The sequence below is a fragment of the Apus apus genome, chromosome 5, assembly GCF_020740795.1.
Source record: "Apus apus isolate bApuApu2 chromosome 5, bApuApu2.pri.cur, whole genome shotgun sequence".
NCBI lineage: Eukaryota > Metazoa > Chordata > Aves > Apodiformes > Apodidae > Apus > Apus apus.
In genome coordinates this window covers 43,081,096-43,104,205 of record NC_067286.1, presented here as the reverse complement: position 1 = coordinate 43,104,205, position 23,110 = coordinate 43,081,096, and the positions used below count along the sequence as shown (strand labels likewise).

Sequence of the window (23,110 nt, the reverse complement as noted above, 5' to 3'; positions counted from 1 at the left end):
AATGTTTTCAGACTAACCAGTATGTATATATATATTTTAAATGTTTTTTTGCTTGCTTGTGCAAAGTACTTGAAAACATTGACTAATTCAAACTGTTTTTCACAAAGCAGCTTGGAGTGCCAAATTGTCTTTTTTTTGTTACCACCCCAAAGAGGCAGTCATATCTAGCACTTGAGCATTTACATTTGGAGACATGATTCCTATTCTCTGCTGTGTCACTGCTCTTACATACGCTTTTATACAAGTTACTTTCCTTTATTTGCTGCCCCCGCTTTTGTGTCATGTCTGTTTATAATTCAGTCTAGGTAGTATTTCCTGTGGTTTTGCACCAACTTAGCGCACTGCGGCCTAGATCTCATTTGTATTTATTAAAGATGAAAGGTAGGAAAGTAGAACCTTTTTCTAATACAAAACAATCCCTTCAGTTCTGAAGATTACCAAAGTAAATTAATTAAAAAATCAACAGGGTCTTCTGATGTTAACAGAGCTTTGTCAGCCCAGTCTGTGGCTGAATGTAGCAGCTCTGTTCATTGTTTCTGACTTCTGCTTCTTCCTTCTCCTAGGAATCACCTGGGATACACTACTGAAGTTCTGTGCTGGGTTCTTCTCACCTAGCACTACGGCTAGAAAAGTGTATATAGGGGGGTTCCTGGCACTGGTTCTGCTCATCGTGTACAGGTGGGTGCTGAAAGCAGGACTTTTCATGAGTGATAGTCACTGTCTCAATGAAAATCTTAGTGCCTATTAATTACCCTTAACCTTTGTCTCCACCTCTCTTCTCTTCTGAACCTGTCAGACATCATCAAGCCCAATCCTAAACCCTCAAATATGATTCGATTCAGCACCTCTATCCTGGTAATGTGTTACAAAACATCTTTCCATTGCAGGGAATCTTTCTTTTATCTCAGAGTATTGGTGTGAACACTCTATTCTCCTCCAAACCCACTGCTCAGTGGTTCTAATTCTAGTCCCCATGTCAGATTGTGTCACATCCCTCAAATACAGGCAAATTCTTCATTGCTGTACATCTTCTCATCTGGCTTTTCTCCAAAGCTGATGCTTTCAAAGAGAAAATACCACCTGTGATAGAACTGTGTGCTGTGTGCATATTGTGTTGTGCAGGGATTAGAAGGTCCCCAGTGGGGCTCAGAGCAGCCCAAAACCAAAGGTCCCTTAGGACATCTCTATAGACTAATCTGCTGCAGTGTTCTTGAGACAGAAAATGGTCCAGTCCCTGATGGGCATTTGGTTTCTTTCCACAGCTTCTACCTCTTCCATCCTCTGTCCTATGGGATGATAGGACCAATGGCCTCTGACCCCAGCAGCCCGATGGCAGGGCTCCGGTGGATGGACTCCTGGGAATTCTAAAGCCAGCAAAAGAAACCTGGGAACAGTGGATGAGAGATGAGATCTGCTGCATGTCAGGCTGATTCTGGTGCTTGGCGACATGTGACTGTAAACTTCCCTCTCTGGAGAACTCTGGGTATAGTAGCCCTGTTATTTTGGCATTTGTTTGCACTGCCTGCATTGGAAGATGCAGAGGATGACCATGAGAAGGTAGTCTTAAGAAGACTCATGTTTTGAATCTTTAGGATGTATTTCTAGACAGCTGGCTGCTTAAATCTCAATCCTTCTGAGCAATATAAGTCAATCAAACAGCACTGGCATTCCAGCAGTCAGACCAGCACAAATTGAAGGCTGTGTGTAGTTGCATGTTTGCCTGTGTGTGTCTTCTGGTAATCTAAGCATCATTGCAGTTTGAGAGCCAGACAGTGTCTGAGTCATTAGGACTTTATCATGATTGACAACCTTTCTTATGGTGAGGTTTCTGAAAGCTTCATGTAAGTATCTGGGGACCTCCATTCTACTCTGTCCTGGGTATCTGTGTTTATTTATTCTGACCCCGAGTTTTTGGAGTTTGACTGAAAGGGGTTCTGCTTGAAATCTCCTGAGCCACTGTGCCTTTCCTGCCTCCCAGGCCCTCTGCAGACAGAGGAGATGGCGATTGTTTATCCCTGTACACTGCCTTGTTTTCTAGTCATCTTTAATCATTTATAACAATCACCTAACAGGCCTGCACTCGGGGCCAGACTGTTCCAGCTCAGCACTTTGTAGCTTCTTTGCAGTTCTGTCTGAAACTGCTAAGGAAATTACAGTGGAAATAGCAGACAATTTCTGTCCCTGTATGCTGTGAAGACTGGCTTTTTGGGGATGTACTTTTTTTTTGGCAGTGGGACTGAAATGGTAGTTTGGGAATATTACAGACAACTGTTGTTCATATTTTGATCCCAGCTATTTCAGTGCCAGTACCTAGGATTTTAGGGGGAGGGCTTAATCTGAATGAGTGTAGAATCTGTAGGCTGTATTCCAGCAAGTTCTCTGTCAGAGATGGCTGACCATCAAATTACTGCACTGAAGAAAATATGAGGCCAGGCAAAAATTCTTTGTCTACTACGTGTCAAGAGCCATTGGATTTTGAATCCACCCCTTCCAAGAAAGAGGAATGCTATTTATCAGGTGCCTTTCTCCTGTGATAGGTCTGTTTTTATAAATGTTCCTTTTATTCCATCTCCCAAGCTTCACCCAATTTCAATTTATTGTCATAGTTCAAGGTTGCTGCCTTGCAGCATCTGTCATGAATGACACTCTGTGTTCCTGTCTCAAGAAGTAATATTTGCAAAACTCTTTTCTGTGTGTTTCAAGGAATTCAAGCCTTTCATTTCAGAGTTCTTGCTCTGCTTCTCAGCCTTGCATCAAAATTACAGGTACAGGGAGAGCAGCAAGTGTGTCCGTTTTAAACATGAATTGTACATTCATTTCTCTTATCAAACCTTGAATTCTGATGTCTTCCCTACAACACAGCATTGTTCAGATCCATAGCATTGTTCAGTAAGTGGCTGCTTGCTATTGTAAGGCTCTGGCAGTGTGTGTCACATCTGTCTGCAGAAGCTGACTCCTGTAAACACTAACTGAGATAGTATTGACCTGTGCTTTTGATTCTGAAGGCTTTGAGTTTATCACCTGCTGATAATACATGGTGGGAAGTCATTGCTCTAATTAGCTACTGGATTTGATGATGCTTTTCCACTTGCTATTGCAGGAAGTGATCTCACCTGCATGAGTGAGGGGTTCACAGAGGTGATATATAGGCAAGAAGGATGAGGGAGAAGGCTGCAACTTAATGAGATCCTGCTTTATCTGACAGCAGCTGTGTATTGTTAGCTGTTGGCAGCATGGCAGGCAGACAGTGCAGTGCTGCCTTTGGAGCAATGTGATTCAGCGTCTTCTGCTCTTGGTGAGATAATTGGCTTAATACCTTGCTGTGCCAAATATGAGCTTTCCCTAAGGTAGTCCCATTGCCATGGGGAGGATTAGCCAGAAGAGCTGATAAGAACTGTGATTTCAGGTGCAGGGTTTTCCCCAGCTCGTAGAATCACACAGTTGACCTTAATGCAAATAACAAAGAAAACTAATAAACCTGTGAGTGTTTTGGAATGAGTTTCTAACACCCTTTGTTCGTAACATTAAATCTGTGGGAAAGCATAGATTGACTCAGTTACCGTAGTTACTTCTGTTACCATGAAGGGGTCAGCTTTGTAAGAGCTGCCTGAGGAAGATGAGCCAGTGTGTTCTTGGCCTGGGTCCCTCTATCCTTTATTACTGATAGCCTTTTGGGTGGGGATTGGCAGCTGAGTTTGGGGATTGGCCAGCTGAAGGTGGCAAATGTCATGCTCCCATCCCACCTTCCAGTGCACAAGCCCAGCTTCTGTGTCACTACAGTCAAAGGTTTATTTTTCTTTAGTACTATCATTTTGCAAATCCTCTGAGAGCACTTGATTGGCATTGAGACTAATCTGTTTCTTAGGCCTTGTGCACTGATAAGGGGATGGAGGCACACAATGAAAAAAGACCTGGCTATTCCACAAGAGGGAGCATCTCCAGCAGAGTATTTTTTTATTTTGTATTTTTTTTTAAATCTGAAGTTAAAAGTATTAAAAAGTCTACATTTGAAGACTAGAGGGCAGACATTTCCTCTGAGCTCCAAGAGTTGGGTTTTCAAGTAAGTGTAAATTGATGCTGCTCTGTTTTCTTTCAGGAAAAAAATACTGAAACATTATTTTAGTTGGAATTTAACCTTTGATATTTGCTTCTCAAAACAAAACCTGTCAGGCTACAGCTGGCTCATGATACTAACTAGTATTTTGTGAGGTCAATAAAATACAATAATTGGGAGCTTCTTATGAAATCTTGACTTAAAACATTTGAATGGTGCAGATGTGAAGGTGCTTTCTAATGGAATTTGGGCTCCGTGAGTTCACTTTTTCCATTTGTGCTTGTGGAATGAGTTCATGTTCATTTTGAGAATTGCTTGTTAGTCCTCTTCCTCATTCAAGTGAAAAACAGCTAACAGTGCTTTCTGAGGCCAAGAGATGCTGCTCTCTGGAGCAGCTGCTCTCTTTGAATTTTGCCTGACAGGGCTCCTTTTATCACTGACAAAGTGTTTCATCAAACTCTATCTGTGGATTCAAATCACAGGAAGATACAGGCTGCCAGATTCCCTGCTTCAAATTCTTTTTTTATGTCTAAACTCCATTTTCACCTTTTCAGTCTTTGGAGGATAGATAGAAGGCCTCTAGGCTCATCTAGCTTAATTCTGAACAATCTGTCCACCTTTAAAGGTTTCTATTAAGAGTTGCTTTGAGACATGGATGCACACACACCTACTTCAGCAGCTGGGACTAGCCTGTTTCCAGGAACTGGACTGCTTGTGCTGTGAGACAGAGATGTGACTCTGAGGAGGTTTTGAATAGAGATTCCTGTGCCAAGGTTTTTCCTGGTCCAGGTGGAAGACTTCTGTGTTGTGCACTGCTTAACATCATTGTTCACAGCCCTGTGGGTGGGAGAGCCACCACCACTCTTTCATCTGCAGAGAGTTTTGGTTTTTTGCATCTTGATTGGAAGGGCTTATTGTTGCACAAAGGGCATTGACTGAGCCTGCCTTCTTTCTTCTCCTTCCTTCTGTTTCTTCAAGTATGCCCATGAGGACATGTCTTCGCTTCTCCTCTGATGTTTAGGCTGTGCATCCATTCCGTATGGATGCCTGAACAAAAGGCAGGACTGGACACCTCACTGAGTCCTCAGCGGATGAACACCTGTCATGTGCACTGAGAGCAAAACCAGAACCTTGTTATGGAAAGGTAAACAAATGTGTCATTTGACAGTTCCCTCCTGTATTCCTCTGAGAATAGTTTTCAAGGGACTTGAGAGTGAACCGTCAACATGCAAACACAGACATTTACCTGAAATTCTCTGTTGCTGTGCTTAGTGGCTTCCCTTCCAGAAGCCCTGCCTGGGTGACTTACCTCCTGGGTTGGCACGCTGCACACAAACACCACAAATACTGTTAAAACACTGTGAAAATGTTCATGTTCCAACATTGTAACAATGTGAAAATCTCCTTAGCCCTGCCCTGTGCCTCTGCCAGTTGGAGAATATAGGTACAATTTTTGTTCCCCTTAACAGCAAGTGACCCCAGACGTAGGCAAGTGTGTGTCCTGAAAGCAAAAACATATGGAGTGTTAGAATATAAAGCTCTCTCCTGGTGGGAAAGGAAAGCTGAGGATAAGAACACCATCTCCACAGCACACTTGCCCTTTTTGAGGGGCTGCAAGCAGGCAGGACAGAAAATTGTGTCTGTCTTCTTTGAAGTACTAGACCTTGGTCTCGCGGTTGATTGAGAGTTGCTTTACTTTTTAAACTCCCTTATACTCTTTACTCGAATGTCAAGGGCTATGATTGTCACAAATGATATCTGAGGTAGGGAGCATACTGGCACAGAAACCACTCCTGCTGAATTTATAATTGGTCCTAAAACTTTTCCGAGAGGCGCTGTTTAGAGCCATCCTTGGAGAACTTGTTCCTGACTGAGCAAGAGTTAGGAGCAGCAATGAGAAGGGTTCTTTTGTAATTCTGTTGTATATTCTGAACCTTTCTTACTAATGCCGTGTGTGTGTGTGTATGCATCTCTCCATAAACTGAATGTCTTCTAACTGAGGTGTAATTACTGCATCATACAGTGTGGATGGGAGAATGTTCCCTTGAGCTATAAATGTATTTTATACAAGAGACCATGTAAAATGGAGTAGAATTTTGAATTTAATTTTGTAATAAATACCTCTTCTTTCAAGCATTCTCTTCATGTCTAGATCTTGAGGTATTTTTTCCCCTTTCCTATCTCCCTCACATGCACACTTGAAGTAGCAGCTTAAACTGTGAACAGACCCGTTGGAGAGTTTGCTTTAGGACAAGGGTGATCTGCTTTAGCTTTTAGCACACAAATGTTGATGGACTGCAATTCTAGGAGGTCAAGTTTTCCTGCAGTCCAAGCAATGTGCTGATAAGCACAGCAGGAAGTGAAACTGGTACATCTGGATGAGAATAAAGGTACTGTCTGTTGAAGTGGGTTTATTTCTCCATGTTAAAGACGTGTTAAATTGTATATACGTATAATATGTCAGTTTTAATGGGAATATTCATCAAGCTTCTTGTAGGTTGCCTATGAATGCTTCGTTTGACAGATCAAGCACTTTATTCAGGAACCAAATATTTTTCTGTTAGTCATTCTGATGTTGAATATGCAGTGTGCATAACATCAGACTGATACACAGTTTTGTACAAATGAGGCCCTTGCTGTGAAAAAAATGCAAGTCTGTAATAAAACTGCTCTAAATCAGAATCTGGCTCTGTGCCAGGCTCCAGTGACAGGGCAGCACACACTTTTGAGTACAGTGTAATCAAGGGTTGCTGTCCTTGGGGTGGAACTCAACGGGGAAAAACAAAATGCAGCCTTCTGACCTGGGGCTACACTTTGCCCAGATCAGGGCCAGGCAGTACGTTTGGAGCTGGACTTCTTAGACATATTCCAAGGGCTGCTCAGGTGAAGTCAGGACAGCTAGAAACTGGACTATGGCTTGTGCAAGGTGCTGCAAGAGGCTAATGGGTGGTTACTGCAAAGCCTATTGACATCTTGTCTTCCTTCAGAAAGTACAGGTTGGTCTTTGGATATTGTCTGACCAGGGCTGTCTTTCTGGAAGGAATGGCTGCTGAAACAGAAGCTGTGCTGTAGTGCAGGGAGATGGCAAGGAAAAGGCATGAAGTAAATTCAGAAAATGCTGATAATACCTGAAGTAAAACTGTACTTCTCAATGCCCTCTAAAGGAAGAATGGCTTCTTTCTGCAGGTGGTTGGGTGGGTCCGCATGGGTGGACACTGGTGACCGATTCCATTTTGCATGTTTTGAACCTGCCAGGTTTCAAGGCTTTGAAATTCCAGACATTGTCCCATTACATGTTCTTCAAAAAAGAAGGATGGTCATTTATAACCTAGTGTTTTAGTACAGAGTTTGTGCTCTGTCTTCAAGCTGTTGCTGAATCTTATTTTTGCTAACTGAATAGAAACTTCCAATGCCCTCGAATCTCCCAAACATCTCGTTTTTCTTTGGGAAACCCATAGGGTTTCCCAAAGTGTTCACTGTCTTCCAATATCAGTCTCCCCAGTTTCTCTTGCTGAAATGAATCTTCATTGCTCATACCACAGCTTCCTGGTTTACATCCAACCGTTGTGGTTGTTGGACACTTTGGCGTTGTTTTCTCATACACCATCTCTAACTCTGGCCTATGTAATGGATGCTCTGGAATCAAAAAGGTGGTGCTTTCTCTGGATGGGCTTAGTCTACCAAGTGTTATGATTGCTTCAAATGGCCTTTTCTATTTTTGTTGTTCTTGCAGTCATTGCTTTATCTCTAGATTTCATCCAAAGCTAGTCACCCTGCTGTCTTGCAGCTGACAAAAAAGAGTTAGTTTTCAGGCTCCATTCTTCTGACCTTTTTTTATCACCATGTATTTTAGGATGAGGTAGTTCTGAAGTTCCTTGTTTTTTCCATTGACCAGAAAGGGAGTTTAGGTTACTTGCTTGTATGAAGGCATCTGTGTTGGGTCAGCTGAGTCACACCCTGGCAGTGTACTGATCCCTTGGAATGCTTTAGGCACAATAACTGGTTACAAGGTGGAGAAGGAAAATAGCTGAGAAGGAAACTAGCTGAGAAGCAGAGAGGAGGTGGTTGAGATGAAAATGTGAAGATGCATAAAATGGACCATCTTTATTTAAGATTTCAAGCTGTGTGAGAACAGCTAAATAAAGCCAGTGCAGCTGAAGAAAGTGAATGTAAATGATTTTATAACTTCCAGGTAAAATCCCACTGGAAGCAAGTCTGAGCAGAGATATTTAAATGGAGGACACCAAGAGCACAAGCACCAGCTATCTCAGTGCAAAGCAAGGAAGGAAAAGAACCAAAGAAGCCAAAGAAGCTGAGATCGTAATTAACTTCAAATACATGAGAGAAACATCCAGAAAGTGAGAACTCAAATTCCTAAGGGTTGCTATGAAAGAGCCGTGTGGAGGGGGAAAGCAAAAAAGCAGCTTCACAAAATGAAGATTTAATGAGGAATATAAAAGTTAATGAAAAACTGTCAGGATGTAGGTAGTAAGAGATCAAGAATTAGACCACTGCTTGGCAGAGACAGAAAAGCATGAACTGATGGATCACCCAGAGACGTTGTACACCCATCTTCAAGCACTTTTATAATAAACTCCCTACTGGGTTTTTCATTATGTTCTCTATGCTAGTTTTTATCAGGCTAGTTAGTTTCTTCGTTACTTAATTATCCTTTTTTGAGTATTGCCACATCTTACACTCCAAATGTCTGCTGAAATGTCTTTGTTCTAAGCATTATTAAAAAACAATAAAATTAACAAGTGGTTGGAGATACCCTCAGGCAGCTCTCGTAAGTTTCACGGGTGCAAGTTATCTGTGCCTGCTGATGTTAAGTCTTCATTGCTAACAGTTGCTGTTTAACATCCTATTTAGTTACTAATGGATTGGAAAGTGCTTTATGATGTGTTCTAAGTACATCATTCTCCTCAAGGCAGAACCACAATATTTATTCAATGCTTAGAAATTTTTGACTCTGGAGTTTTCAGGTCCAAAATTCCTCACTGAACCAATTGAATATTTTGAACAGAGTTCCAAAACTGGAATGACTTAGGTGAGTGTATTGGGTTTGTGTGGCAAGGCTTTGGTAGTGTGGGGGCTGCAGAGGTGGCTTCTGTGAGAAGCTGCCAGAAGCTTCCCCCACACCTGACAGAGCAAATGCCAGCGGGATCCAAGACAGCCCCAGTGCTGGCCGAGGCTGAGCCCGTCGGTGATGGTGGTTGTGCGTCTGGGATGACAGATATAAGAAGTGGAGAGAAAACCCTGCTCAGTTGCAGCTGGAGAAAGGAGTGAGAATATGTGAGAGAAATGGCTCCACAGACACCAAGGTTAGTGAAGGCACCAGAGCAGAGATTTCTCTTGCAGCCCATGGTGAAGGCCTTGGTGAGACAGGCTGTCACCCTGCAACCCATGGAGGTTAACAGTGCAGCAGATATCACCTGCAGCCCATGGATGACCACCTGCCAGAGCAGGTGGATGCCTGAAGGAGGCTGTGACCTCATGGAAAGTCTAGGCTTCTGGCAGGACCTGTGGAAAGAGGCGCCCACACTGAAGCAGGTTTGCTGGCAGGACTTGTGACCTGGCAGGGGACCCATGCTGGAGCAGTCTGTTCCTGAAGGACTGCACTCATGAAAAGGACCCATGCTGGAGACGTTAATGAACTGCCTCCTGTGGGAGGAATTCAACTCTGGAGCAGGGGAGGAGTGTGAGGAGTCCTCCCCCTGAGGAGGAAGCAGCAGCAGAAGCAGTGTGATGAGCTGGCCGCAACCCCCATTCCCTGCCACGCTGCGCTGGTGAGGGGCGGGAGGTAGAGAATTTGGGAATAAAGTTGGGTCTGGGAAGAAGGGAGGGGTGGGGAGAAGGTCTTCTAAGATTTAGTTTTTATTTCTCATTACCCTACTATGATTTGATTGGTAATAAATTCAACTAAGATCCCCAAGTAAAATTTTGCCCATGTTTTGCCCGTGACTGCAATTGCTGAGTGATCTCCTTGTCATCTTGACCCAGGAGTCTTTTGTTGTATTTTCTCTTCCCTGTCCAGCATAGGAAGGGAAGTAACAAACAGACTTTGGTGGGCACCTGGTGTCCACCCAGGGTCAACCCAGCACAGCGAGGAGGAGAAGACCTCAAGCAGAAAAGGAATCCCACATGTAGAAACAATACCATATGGGGTTTGCTTTGAGACCAGATGGCTGAGGGGAAAGTTGTGGCTGTGATGCTAGTACAGCCTTGCCATGAAGGAACGGGTGCAGTTAAGAGCACAATCTTTAAATAATAAATCACAGTGAAGACACTGTTCTGTGACACAACCACTATAGGTCAAATGATTGTAGGAGATGCCCTGGTCAACAGTATAAATTCAAATTGCGAGAAGGAGGGAAAGAACAGAGGAAGTTGAGATCGGAGAGAAGATAATCAGGGAGCACTTCAGAGCTCGGCACCAGCAGTCTTTTTGAAACAAGACAAGTCTGGTAGGGAAGCTACGGAGGAGGCTCCACAGAGACCAAAGCATCCTTTCACTAAGCTTTTGCCATGTTGCTTTGGCAGCTGAAGAATGGTACAGTCCACACCTGTAAAGACAGCTGGAGGAAGATCCAAGCCTGAGTGCACTGTCTCTAGGCAGGTAGCTGACACTGCTTGCCAAGTTTCCAGGTGTACTAGCTAGAGCTCCATGAGCTAATGAGGCTGGAGAGCTTTGGAACTGCAGTTGCTTGTATCCCACCAGCTTGGAGTGTGCACACCTCTGTCGTTGTGTCTTATGAACAAATTCAGCTTTCGGTCAAGACTGACATGGTAGATTGACTTCTTGAACTCATTTTGGTAGATTAACTTACAAAAGGCAGGGGTTGCTTCATGGAAGATCACAGCCTGGTGGTAGCAGGAGCAACTGGTGGATTGTCACTGTGCTAGAGAGCACAAGGTGACTAATAACCAAGATAAGCTCAAGAGGAAACAGCCTCAAGTTGTGTCAGGCTAGGTTTAGATTGAATATGGGAAAAAAATCTTTACTGAAAGGGGTTGTCAGGCACTGGAACAGGTGGTCAAGTCATCATCCCTGGAGGTATTTAAAAGACATGTAGGTGCTTAGGGACATGGTTTAGTGGTGGATTTGACAGTGTGCTAGGTTAACAGTTGGACTTGGTGATCTTTAAGGTATTTTCCCACCAAAACAATCCTAGGATTCTAAGTGCCAGACCTGGTCCAACAGCCTTGTAAGTAAAAAACTCAGGCTAGCAGGTTCCTTTGGCTTCTCTCTTCACTTCATGCCTGTCAACCTTGTATTGTTTTCTCCTGCCTTTACAAACTTTCCCCAGCTGGCCCTGGGAGGTCCAAGATGAACCTGGGGATGGCTAGCAGCAAATGGAAGTCAAAATATGTGTTTTCATCTTATTCTGCTGTTGAATCCTCTCCCATTCATTGTTCCTTCTCCCTCTGCTTCTCCCTCTCCCCTTGGGCCAAATCTTCAAGGTCTGTAGTGCTGCCCTGCTCTCCCTGCAGGCACAGTGGCAGGCAGTGAGATCTGCAGCTGTTGCCTTCAGCATTTTAGGGACAAGATTATCCCCTCCCACATCTGTTTTTCTTTGTGTTATGCAACTGCATTTCATGATTTGCTTTGCTACTGAGCTCTGTCGTGCCATAGCCTGAGGGGTAGCTTGAGAAGACTGCTGGGAACTTGCATGACTTCTGCTCCCACTTGAGGGTGGGGGTGGGAGTCTGGAGAGAATAGGAGCTGTCATGGTCTGTGGTTTTGAGGCTGAAGGTAAGGAGAGAGAAAGGGCATCAGGCATCCCCAAGAGTCCCTCTCCAAGGTGAGCAGGGAGCCTCAAGCAGCTAGATCAGAGAGGCATTATTCATGAGGAACTGCAGAACTAGAATTGGAAATGAGCAAGAGTCTAAAGGGAATTTAGGCTTGTTGACACAGAAGCTGGGGCAAAAGCTGACAGTGCCACAGCAGCACATCCAAAACAGCTGTCCCTGGGCCAGGCTGATGTGGTTTTCCTTTGGGAATGAGGTCTGTTCTCCGAGTGCCCTGAACCCTGTTCCTAGTTCTGTCACACCTTTTTATGAGATTGGGCATATTTCTTCCCTGCGGGTAAACTGAGGCACTGAACAAATAAAGCCAGCACTTGGCAAGGGGAGTTATGTGTGTTGGTACTATAATTTGAAGGGGCTGCAGATCACAATAATAAGACCCACTGGAAATTAAAAAGATTATATACATTTGTCTTCTTCCAAAGCACAAAAAAGCTTTATTGTTTTCTCCATGGGTCAGTGAATTTCTCCAGAAATCTGCCTCACCTTTCTCTAAAGTGGCCTAAAAATGGTTTTAGGGAAGTCTGTGCTGCTGACCTGGTTCTTCTTCACTTACAGCAGCTCCAGGAAGAGTCTTCCAAGAACATCTCAGGAAAAAAAAGCTAAGCTGTCAGGCTACATACAGGGAGCTAGGGGAGCTGGGGACCACTGCAGGAAACCCTCAGACCATGGAAACATTTGCAGTGCTCAACCTTGGTGCATCCTGGGGTTTCCTCATTCTTGAAGGCTCCCAAAACACTTGGACAAGAAGGTAGATTTGCTTGTTTGCTTTTTCTTGCACTTTAAATCCTCTCTGGACTCCACTTGTGCTGTCAGCACCTCAGTGTTACAGCAGCAGGAGGAATTTCTCTGACAGCCATGTAGCTGTGAGCGAGAAGCTGCTTTTCACGCAGGGAAGAGCACTGAGTCTCCTGAGTCCTCAGTCTTTTGAGTTGCTTGAATGGCATTTCAGATTTTTCTTATTCGTGAACAATCCCTGTCTCCCACCTCAAGTCCCTCCTTACAGCTTCCTCTGCCTATGCTGGAAGATCTATCCTGTCACAGGGTAAAAACTGCTGGTTTAATTAAGCTAGAGGGCATGTACTGGTGCCAGAAGGCACAAAAGGGATGGATTTACCGTTCAGAAGGGCAGAGAAGGTGAGGAGACTGCTCCTGAATGTGCCCGTACCCTGCCCAGAAGGCACTGTTGCTGGGCGGGCAGGCAAGCAATTAATTCTCTTTGGTTCTTAGAATCTACAGTGTCATACCAGCCTGGGGTTTGGGTGCCAACTGGTGGACAGGGGTATGGCCAGGCCCTTTCCTCTTTCATCAGCTGGGGCACCCATATGTTCCACAGGAGAAGAGAGGTCACACTCAGCACTCTTGTTGCTGCCATCACGTCTGGTTTGTTCTGACACTTCTGCCTTGCCTGAGAGCACTCAGCATGCAGCCACCATCTGCAGCATGAAGGGAAGGTGTGTGGGGGGGACTTTGGATGAAAGCCACCATTTTCCCTTGCCATCATGACTTCACTGCTATGGTCTGAGATACCCTTGCTATCAGGAGCAATGGCTGAACCTGCATTTTGTTGTTGCTTTGGGATATGATAGCTGGTATGATGCCTGCATGGAGCTGAGGAAAGGTGTCCCACATCCCAATTAAGCTTTAGGAGCTGATCACTCTTAACTACAACTTGCTTTTGTGATGCTTCTCTTCCTCCTCTGTCAGCCAACTCTGAATATATTCAAAATGTTGTTAGGCAAATATTCAGCCTTGGTTGCTGCTGAGTGCACATACGTGCATCAACTCTGTTCCTCAGCATCCTGTGGTCTTGGGAGGACTCTCCACCCTCCTTTCCAGCTCCCCTGCAGCACAGTGCTGCCTGCCTGTTCTGCTCCCTCTTCTTGTTAGCAGGATTAGGCTGAAACATACAGCCAGGCTCTGGTGAAGCTCCATGTCTGGGTGGTTCTGACAACAGGCTGAAATGTCAGAGTAGCTTGTGCAGATGGCACTTCATGCTCTTCATGGTGTGCTTGATCAGCTGCAAGAAAGCTAAAGGTTAATGTTTGCATTGTCACTGCTGGGCTGTGGACTGCCCTGCTTACATTAGCCTGGTATTTCCCTCTGCTCTCCTTGATGCTCTTTCTGACTCCTTGCAGCTTCAGCAGTCATCATTGCACTGATTTATCATCAGTCCCAATGTGAATGTTTCCTTTGCAACCATACAGCTAGGATGCTGTTTTTAGTAGGAGCTTGTTGTGGATCAGAAGATGGTGGCCAACAGCAGGAAGCACTGCAGGCTGGCAGGTTGCATGTTCCCACCCCTGAGCCATGAGATGGCCCTGCACCTCATGTCCTTTCTTTATTATTGAATGCTTTCTCTTTATCCCCTGTTCTCTAAGAATATAGATGTGTAGAAATCATATGCTTTTTGGGCTTTACTTAGTTATCATGAAAGCTAAACCGCTGTATTTTTAACAGGAGCCATGATTTAACAGAATCCATTTGCATCTTCTGGGACCTTTGACATTATTGAACCCTTTCCCAGCAGTGGCATTCAAAAAACAGCAAACCCTGTAACATCATTTGGTTTCTGGCACAGTAGCCAGGCATGTGAAACATTTGTGAGACTCCCTATTCCCATCTGACAGTTCAATTTCTTTGTGAGTTTGTTGGACTCTTCAAAAGCCCAGCTTTAGGACAGGGTTCTCCAGTTCCTCTAATGTATATGAAGCTTTTCCTATACAGCATCTTGTCTGGTCTGTGCTGAGAAGGCAGGGTCTCAAAAGTAATTTCTTACAGAGACATCTCTGGTGGCTTACTTCTGTCACTGCAATTAGTGCTGCCACTTGGCTCTTTAGGAGAAAAGCCCCTGGGGGACTGAGGAGGTAGCATTGTGCCATTCAACTTGTCTCCTTCCAGGGATCATTTTCAGCACTCCAATGAGAAGACCCTCGTTTCTGCCTACACTGAGTCAGTGTGCTCCTGGGTTGTGTTGCAGGCTGCTGACTTCTCTCCTGATTGCAATAAACAAGTCTGATGTACAGTACCAGAATTTGTAATAAAATCAGGACAATTGTTGTTTCAGAGCAGACCTTTCAGTAATATTTGTGGTTCTGTGTTTCTCGTATCCTTCTGAAAACCTTTAATTGCGTGACTGCTCTGGCTTCCCTGGTTTCTGTTGTGCTGCTTGAGACCTTGCTTGCCCCTTCCCACCGGTTCTGCCATGCTGCCTAATTCCCAAGGCCAAATTAAGAGCATTTTTCCCGTTTGTCTGGACAATAAAGAAAAGCTAGGTGTCCTGAACACGCTTGACAAAGATTACATGTCTTCTGATCTGTTATTAACAACTTTGCCTGGTTCAGCTTCCTTAATTAGACTTAAATTAAACATGTAGCTTGCCATGTCTAGACTGCCTCTGGCTGTGGAGGTAGCAGGTGGCTGCGGGTCATCCTGTGTCACAGTGGAAGTGGCCAGGAGCAGGAGGCTGCTGCAGCGCTGGAGCATGGCTCAGGAGCTCCAGAGCTAAGTTAGCTCAGAGGCAGCTGTGCGGAGCGGTGAGCAAAGCAGCTGGGTCCGCACGCCTTGCTAGCACTGCTCTGCCCGGCTGCTTCGCCTGTGAGATCAGGTCGGTCTAAAAATGTCAACCATGAATGAGCTGAACTTTCTACTCTGTCCTGTGGCTGAAAGTCCAGCGGGGGTGGCTGGGGGAGGGGGTACATGTTTGTTTGTTTGTTTGTTTTCCACCTTGCTCCTCTTTCATCCTTTCCCTCTCCCTGTCCTGTTCTGTCTTTCCTTTTTTATCCCGAGTGGGAAACAAGCAGTGAGTTCTTCCTGCCTGGAAAGGCGGCCGGAGCAGCTCCCCACGGACATGGGGGGCAGAGGGGTGCCGGTGGCCGGGGCGGAGCTCGAAGGACCCCCCAGGTGAGCCGGGGCGGGCGGGGGGTGGGCAGCGAGGCCTCCCCCGGCGGAGCGAGGGGCGGGGGCTGCCGCTCCACGGCCTCCCCCCCGCAACCCTCCGCCCTCGGAGCGAGCGGTGCCAGAGCCTCTCTCCTCGGGCGGCGAGGGGCAGGTCCCCCCGCCCCGCCATGGAGAGCGGGATGCTGCTGTCTGGCAGGCAGCGAGCGCTGATCCAGGAGAGCTGGAGGCGGGTGAGCGGCAGCCCCGTGGAGCACGGCCTCGTCCTCTTCACCAGGTGAGCGGGGGCGACAGGGACGGGGTGCGGACACCGGTACCCCAGCCCTGGCCGCCCGCCCGCCCGCTCGGGGTAGCGGTGTCCGCATCCCGTCCCGGGGGTGGGAGGGTGGACGAACTCCGCGTCCCTTTGCCAGGAGGGTGAGGAAGAGGCAGCCGGGCAGGTTTTGTGCGTTTCTGCCCGCTGACCCCCCCACCCTCCGCCTTTGTCAGCGTTACTTCTGCTGTTTGATGAGCGGCGTTGTCCTCCCAACTCTGGGGAGTGTAACGAAGGGATCTCCTGATTGTCCCTGACACCCTGGCAAAGACCTGGCCGCTGAGGAGGGGTTGTCTCACGGCGGAGGAAATGGTGTGCGGGGGACAATGGCTGAAGCCCAGCTCCTTGCCTTTCCTAAGCAGACTAGGATCTCGATTATGGGAAGAGAAAAAGAGGGTGAAACATCTAGGAAAAGTCGTTTAAAGAGGATGGTCAGAGAGCTGATGCGCAGCTTCTGGGGTGGGACAGAGCAGGTGGGAGCCAGACCTTGCAGAGCGGGGCTGTGAGCAGCAACAAGAATGTTTGGAAGTTTTAGTGCAGAGGGGAGAGGGATGCAGTAGTTTAATGTGCAGGATGGGTAGAAGAGAGACTGTCTTGCCTGAATTCCCTGTGTCCTCCATGAACAGTATCAGCTTCTTAGATCTGCCCAAGTGGCAGCTATGGACACCCGTATTTGCCTGGCGTACACTGGCAGGGAGGATGAGAGGGGAAAAAAAACAGGAGATGGTGGCAGTGTGGGACAGTGGGGCATTAGCTGAGTTTGTACATGCTCCCCTTGCTCAAGTAGGAAAGCCAGCTGCTGGAGCTCGCAGGTCTTCCTCAGATTTGGGAGCTTTGGAGCTCAAGGAGATCATGAAGAGAGAAGGGGAAGAACCGCGACTACAACCAAGACCTTGGGGAGAAGGGCCAGGCTGGGAGGAACTCCAGTGAGCTGGGACTGGACCTTGGGAGCCATAGACACTTATCTGAGAGCTGGGACTGTGGGCTAGGGAAATTGAAACTTTTTTGATTGTAGGTAACCTTGATTACCCTAAAGCAAGACTTTTCAGAACTTCTGGGTGCTTTACAGGTAGAGAGGGATCAGTAGGTGGGAAGGGGAGCAGAAGGGAGCTGTGGGTGTGCTGCTATTGGGGTAGTCCTGGGTTGAGCAGGTCTCTACATAAAGCTGAGGAAGTGAGAAGATGAGTGTTTTTCTCTTACTGTTGCAGGTTGTTTGACTTGGATCCTGATCTGTTGCCCCTTTTCCAGTACAACTGCAAGCAGTTCACCAGCCCTCAGGAGTGCCTCTCTGCCCCTGAGTTCCTGGATCACATCAGGAAGGTGAGAGAGGGGCTGCAGCATGGCTGGGCTGCAACCAGGATGGAGGAAGCCTTAGGCAATGGCTTAGGACTGTGGGGTGTCTGACTGGGGAACACCTGGGAAGTCTCCTTCTAAGATGGTAACTGCAGGTGTTACTTATGCTAGCAGAGGTGCTACTGCCAGCACAAAGTGCCTTACAACAGTGGGGAGGGGATGAGGATGTGGGTTGTGGCAGGTAAGAAGCACTATGCTGATCATGCCCTCATCTGAGAGAGGATTGCCTCCTGTGAAAGTTCTGCCTGCTTCTTCTGTCATGGAAGTGTCTCAGTAAGCTCCACACAAGGACTGAAGCGCTCAGCTTGGCCACATGCTGACCCGGAGGTGGCACAGAGCTGGGCAGTGGGCCAGGCTCCTGAGGACCCGCTACAGTTGAGAAGCTGTTGGTGTGGCTGCAGAACCAGAAGGCCCACAGCATTTCTTGGCCAGCCTCTGGGCAAGTGCTGTGATGCACATTTGCCTCTCCCCAGCACAGGGAGAGGAGCAATGCTGATGTCATCTGGAGGAGCTTGTGCATGGACAGGATTACACCCAGTGCAGCGGAGACCTTTTGCTGAGCCCTGAAGAGCAGCCCTGCCAGGGCAGAGAACAGCCTTTGCTTGCAGATGCCTTGATAAACTGGCTCCATCTTTAAACCAGTTTGGTGCCTCTCTTGCCCATCTTTATTCCTCGTAAGAGGCTGTTTCAAGGCTGTGCTTCTCTGATAGCTGCAAGCTTCTTGTTATTTTCCAGCCTCTGTTTATTGGCAAAGTCCATTTTTTCTTCTGCTATTATTGTCTTGAACTGAAATAGCTCTTTGCCCTTGTTGGAGATAATTTCCCTCTCGAAATTATAGAGGACAATTCTATCACCTCTTGGCTTTGCCAAAATAACGATGTCCTGGTTATAATCTCTTCTTCTAATTTGGTGTGTCTGTTCCCTTAATCCCTTGTTAACCCTTCTCTGTCCTGTTCCCATTTGACTCTTCTTGGTTCTGGGAGACCACAATGGTATGTGCTTTACCTCACCAGGTCTCTTGGATGCAGTCTCCACCCTGTCTCCTCAAAATACCTTGGGTGATCTTAGAATTGTGGCATTATTCACAATTGCACCATCTTGGCAACTTCTAGTTGGAAACTCAAGTCCTGGCAGCTTCCAGGGCTCCCCTGCAGTTGTCCCTGGGCCCTGAGAACTCTATTGACTACATCAGTGTTAGATCTTACCTCATAACTTCTCTGCTATAGGGCTGTTTACACCCTCTGGGACTGGAAGGCCAGCAGTGCTGCTTTCTGTGGCACCTCTGGCAGTATCCCATGGAAGGATGTGGTGAGTGCTGCTGCTACACAGCATGCCTAACTGATGTGACACACGGATCACAGAAGAACAAAGGAAAGCTCAGATAGCATCTGCTGGGCCAGGAGGTGGTCAGACTGAGAAGGATGAAGTAGAGGTATCAGACTCTTAGTTCCTCTGAGGGAGGAGCAGAGCCTTGCTATTCACTCTGTTCTGCCTCTGTGCCCCTGCAGGTGATGCTGGTGATTGATGCTGCTGTGAGCCACCTGGAGAACTTGTCCTGCCTGGAAGAGTATCTCTGCAACCTTGGCAAGAAGCACCAGTCAGTTGGTGTGAAGATTGACTCGTTCTCGGTGAGGCATCCTCTCTTGTCCCTCTGCGGCCTTGTTTGTGCAGCCCTGCCTGTGGCCCTCAACAGACCCCATCCCTCTGCTCCCACCTTCTGGGTTCAGCTGGCTGGAGGGAAAGCTGGTGGCTCAGCTCAGCCCCTGACTCCTCCATGGCAGTAAGACGGGAGCATCCTCCATATCAAACCCTTGCTTACTCCAGTCCTGCCATCGAGCATGGACAGAAATGCAGGATAACATGGCAGAGAAGGGCAGATTGAAGGAAAGGTTTCTAGCCAGTGTATGGCTCCCTCTTGGTCCCGCTCACTTGGGTCCTCTTCAGGGGGAGCAGTGTCTGCTTGGGGTAGTGATTCCCACCAGCCCTGCACTCAGTGTGTGGGTGCTCCTGGGTGTGGTTGCTCACAGCTTCATGACGAGCAGTGCCCAGTGGAGAGGCCTGAGAGGTAGCAAGGCAGGCTCTGAGCATCCAGCCTGGGGTCTGACCCACTCTCCTGGCATCAGGTCATTGCTCAGCTCTGCTGATCTGCTGTTATGCCAGGGGACAGGGCTGGCTATCTGCATCTGAGAGCCACAGAGGATAGATGTGTACCTCTCCCCTGGTGTTACATGTGTGGTGTCAGCCCTTGCTCACCCAGGGCTGGGTGTTGGGGTGAGGGCCAGCATAGGGCAGGGCAAGGGGATGGCATGGGCTGGCTCTGGGCCCCCTCTGAACAGCCAGAAAGGGGGTGGCCTGGCCCCACTGGTGGAGGAGGAGCAGCTGCCCCACAATGGGAGAAGCTCAAACAGGCAGTGAAGCAAGAGAAGGGGCTGCATGTGGTCCCTCAGTGCTGAGTTTAACACCTCCCTATTTGATTTGCAGACTGTTGGCGAGTCCTTGCTGTACATGCTGGAGAAAAGCCTTGGCACAGCCTTCAGCCCAGATGTGCAGGAGGCTTGGAGCAAACTCTACAGTGCTGTGGTGAAAGCCATGCAACGTGGCTGGGAGACCCTCCCAGAAGGGGACTAAATCCTGCCAGCCATCCGCATCCCTAACCATGCAGTGGCCCTGGGCAGAGGAAGCGCTCATGCTGGTGTTTCTTTCTGCCTCTCTCCAACTCTGTCTTTCTCTGTGCGCCAGCCCACCATTCTCTCCTTCAGTGTGTGTGCTTTGGGGCTCTCCCGGTGATTCCACCTTGCTTTGACACACCCACATCTCTGCCTGTGCTAAGGGCTGGCAGGGCACGTCTCTGCAGCCAAGTGGGAGTGCCACAGCACAGGTACAGCACCCTGCCCCAACTCCTTTGGGCTAGCTGGACCACCAGCTACTTCTGTACCTACTCTGTTTTTAACTGGCTCCTCTTTCCTCCTCTTGCTACCTACCCTAGTTAGATGGCAGCTAGCGCAGGCCTCTCAGGCTTATTTGCCCAAGATCCTATTTGCTGTGCTCAAGATCTGCCAGGTCTGACACTGCTCACTCCTCCCGCCCTGCTATGCCCAGTTCAGCTGTGGTAATGGCAGATTTGGGTCCTTCCAGGGACAGAGGCAGCAGAAGTGGTAGCTGGCCGTGCCATGTGGCCATCCTTCCAAAACCCTGTGGGGGAGATTTTCTCTCCCTTCACCAACACATCACTACTGGATGGTTAATCCTGGTGCGGCCTTGCTTCTTCCCTGGATGGGATCCACGGCTTTTCCTCATGTCAGGTTGGCCGTAACTTGATGTGTTTCCTAGGGATGCTTCAAGCAGTGGGGTCATGTTCATCCCAAGATGAAGCTGCTTTTAGCAGGCCTGAGCTGCCAGCTGAAAGGCTTTGTGTTGGTTTGGCTGGTTGGTTTTACCTCAGAGTCAGCTGAAATACAGCAGCAATGGTGGCACTCTACTGCTTTGTGTTAAGGAGAATAAAGTAAATATAAAGAAAAGACGTCTTAAAATAAAAATGAAGGTTGCAATCATGTCATGGCAGCAGCTTCCAGAAATCGTTCTGGCTCTTGGCCAAAGGAAGAATAGCTGGAATTTCTCTACTGACACTGTTAGGACCTGGAGCACTTCCCAGCTGCACACAGTACCCATCTGCAGGGCTCCTCACCCATTAGTTGTCTCTCCTAACCATACTTGAGACACAGCTGCTTCTGAGCAGAGAGAGATACCCAGTTAGGTGCGTGCAGCAGTGCTGTGTCAGGATAGGAGTGAGAAGACAGCATCAGCTGGAAGAAATCCCAGGAAACGGCTGAGAGGCAGCACGTGAGGGCCCCACAGGGAGCTGAACTTGAGCACTTTGAAGAAGACTTCATCTTTAGGGGGAAGTTGCTGTGAGACAGGCAGAACCATGTTTCCGACCACCACTAGCCACAGGGCAAGGACATGGAGCAATTATTTAGTTACAGGCAGTGCCTGTTTGTGTTGCTCCTTCAGGGCAGGAGGAACCTGGTGCTGAGGGCTGAGATGTTCCTGTTCTAGTGACGCGTTCTTCCTACACTCAGACATCATCCATTCTGGGGCAGGAGAGGGCTGCCTGCTCCTTGCAGCTGCAGTCTTCCAGCTCCGTGCTGTGGAGAGGATGATGGGGCTCTGCTTCCCTGCAGGCCTGATGGTGGTTTTGGGCTTTGTATGTTTGGAAGGTGAGCTGAGGGCTGTTGTGGAACATGCAGTGAACATCCCCATGTAGGATGCTCGCTGTCCTCCCCAGACTCTACTCCTGCAGTCCTACAGCATGTTGTTGTGCATCCTTACCCATGGCTTTCTCCATCAGCTCTATCAGGGGACATCCTCCCCATTCTTGTACCAGGCAGTGAGTGATGGAGGAGCCAGGACTGGGCAGAGGTGCCAGCTATGCCAGCATGGAACAGGGCAGCAGGATTTGGGAATGAGGACATCCTTCGTTCTGGGACATCAGCCTTCAGCACCACGAGGGTGACCTGTCTCTGTGTTACAAGTAGTCAGCTGCATGCTGGGTGGGATGTGGGTGTTACTGCCAGAAACCATCCCCACTCCCTCTAGCTTTCTCAGCTCCTTTACTTCTCTTCCCTACCACATTTTGTGTAACTGCTAAGACAACTGAACTGGTCTGTGTGCCTCAGACTCAGATGAACTGTTTAATAAAGAACAGCAGTAAGTCTTGGCCCTTTTTGCTCACTTTTGTTTGTTTTAATATAAAAGAGGAAGGGAGGAAGGGAGGAAGGGAGGAAGGGAGGAAGGGAGGAAGGGAGGAAGGGAGGAAGGGAGGAAGGGAGGAAGGGAGGAAGGGAGGAAGGAAGGAAGGAAGGAAGGAAGGAAGGAAGGAAGGAAGGAAGGAAGGAAGGAAGGAAGGAAGGAAGGAAGGAAGGAAGGAAGGAAGGAAGGAAGGAAGGAAGGAAGGAAGGAAGGAAGGAAGGAAGGGCTTTACTGGCTTCTTGTTGCCTGTAGCTTTGGAGATACTGGTCACTGGCAGTGCTTTTCTAATCCAGCTACCCTGGCGTGAGAAGGCATCCGGCACCAAACGTCTGTTGGGAGCTTTTGTGCACTGTAATTGAATGGGTGAGCAGCAGAGGGGCTAGCAGAGGCATCCTGCTGCTGATTGCTCATTACCCTTCAAATGTAATGATCTCTAATAGAATTAGAGTTTTAAGCGATCAGTCTAAAATTCCCTTTTCTGTTGTTCAGCTGCTGCTTTTATTCTTTGAGACAGCACCATCTCACCTACTGCTGCTCACCCACTGCTGGTTGCCTGCAGCAGCAGGACATGGTCTTGCAGCAATGTCCTGCCTGGTTCCATTCAGCATCCACCCTGGCAGCTGAACTGTGGAGCCACCCCAGCAGCCCTGCCCCAGGGAACAGCTGGTGGGAGTGCAGGTGGTCCTGTCTCCCCCTTCCCAGGGCATGTTCAAGCTTTAACATGCTGGATTTCCAGCCCTGGGAAAGTTGGGCACTTGGCACTGAAGAAGGATGGTCCCTAGAGTGGGGAAGACTGAAGAAGGATGGTCCCTAGAGTGGGGAAGACCGCCAAAGGTCTGTAATAGCATCTTCAGGGGCTGGAAATCCCAGCCCTGCCACAGGAGAACACAATAACCATCCTGGGAAAGCTGCACTGCTCTGACTAAGGCAATGTT

The 23,110-nt window shown here is 47.8% G+C and overlaps 2 protein-coding genes across 5 annotated transcripts in view; both read left to right on the top strand.

The window, feature by feature from the left end:
• The window catches only part of POMT2 (protein O-mannosyltransferase 2), a 32,687-nt gene extending 26,497 nt beyond the window's left edge, over positions 1-6,190 (top strand). For both annotated transcript variants that reach the window (XM_051621695.1, XM_051621694.1), the window contains exons 20-21: positions 564-678; positions 1,263-6,190. In XM_051621695.1, coding sequence (XP_051477655.1) covers positions 564-678; positions 1,263-1,368 — 221 coding nt within the window. In that variant the 3' untranslated portion in view covers positions 1,369-6,190. The remainder of the gene's footprint in view (positions 1-563; positions 679-1,262) is intronic.
• NGB (neuroglobin) lies at positions 1,464-22,145 on the top strand. 3 transcript variants are annotated; one of them, XM_051621698.1, is made up of 6 exons: positions 1,464-1,483; positions 15,653-15,766; positions 15,960-16,037; positions 17,282-17,393; positions 18,935-19,054; positions 19,908-22,145. In XM_051621698.1, the coding sequence occupies exons 2-6, from the start codon at positions 15,714-15,716 to the stop codon at positions 20,052-20,054; spliced, it is 510 nt and encodes a 169-aa protein (XP_051477658.1). In that variant the 5' UTR covers positions 1,464-1,483; positions 15,653-15,713; the 3' UTR covers positions 20,055-22,145. The 3 variants fall into 3 exon arrangements, with proteins under 3 accessions (XP_051477658.1, XP_051477657.1, XP_051477659.1); XM_051621697.1 differs by having other exon boundaries at positions 15,915-16,037; XM_051621699.1 differs by lacking the exon at positions 15,960-16,037.
• The last annotated feature ends 965 nt before the right edge of the window (positions 22,146-23,110 follow it).

Coding starts and splice junctions, on each gene's coding strand:
- NGB (XM_051621697.1), top strand. CDS start 15,714: ATGGGGGGCAGAGGGGTGCCGGTGGCCGGGGCGGAGCTCGAAGGACCC. Junction 15,767..15,914: donor GAGCTCGAAGGACCCCCCAG/GTGAGCCGGGGC, acceptor GGCGAGGGGCAG/GTCCCCCCGCCCCGCCATGG. Junction 16,038..17,281: donor GGCCTCGTCCTCTTCACCAG/GTGAGCGGGGGC, acceptor TTACTGTTGCAG/GTTGTTTGACTTGGATCCTG.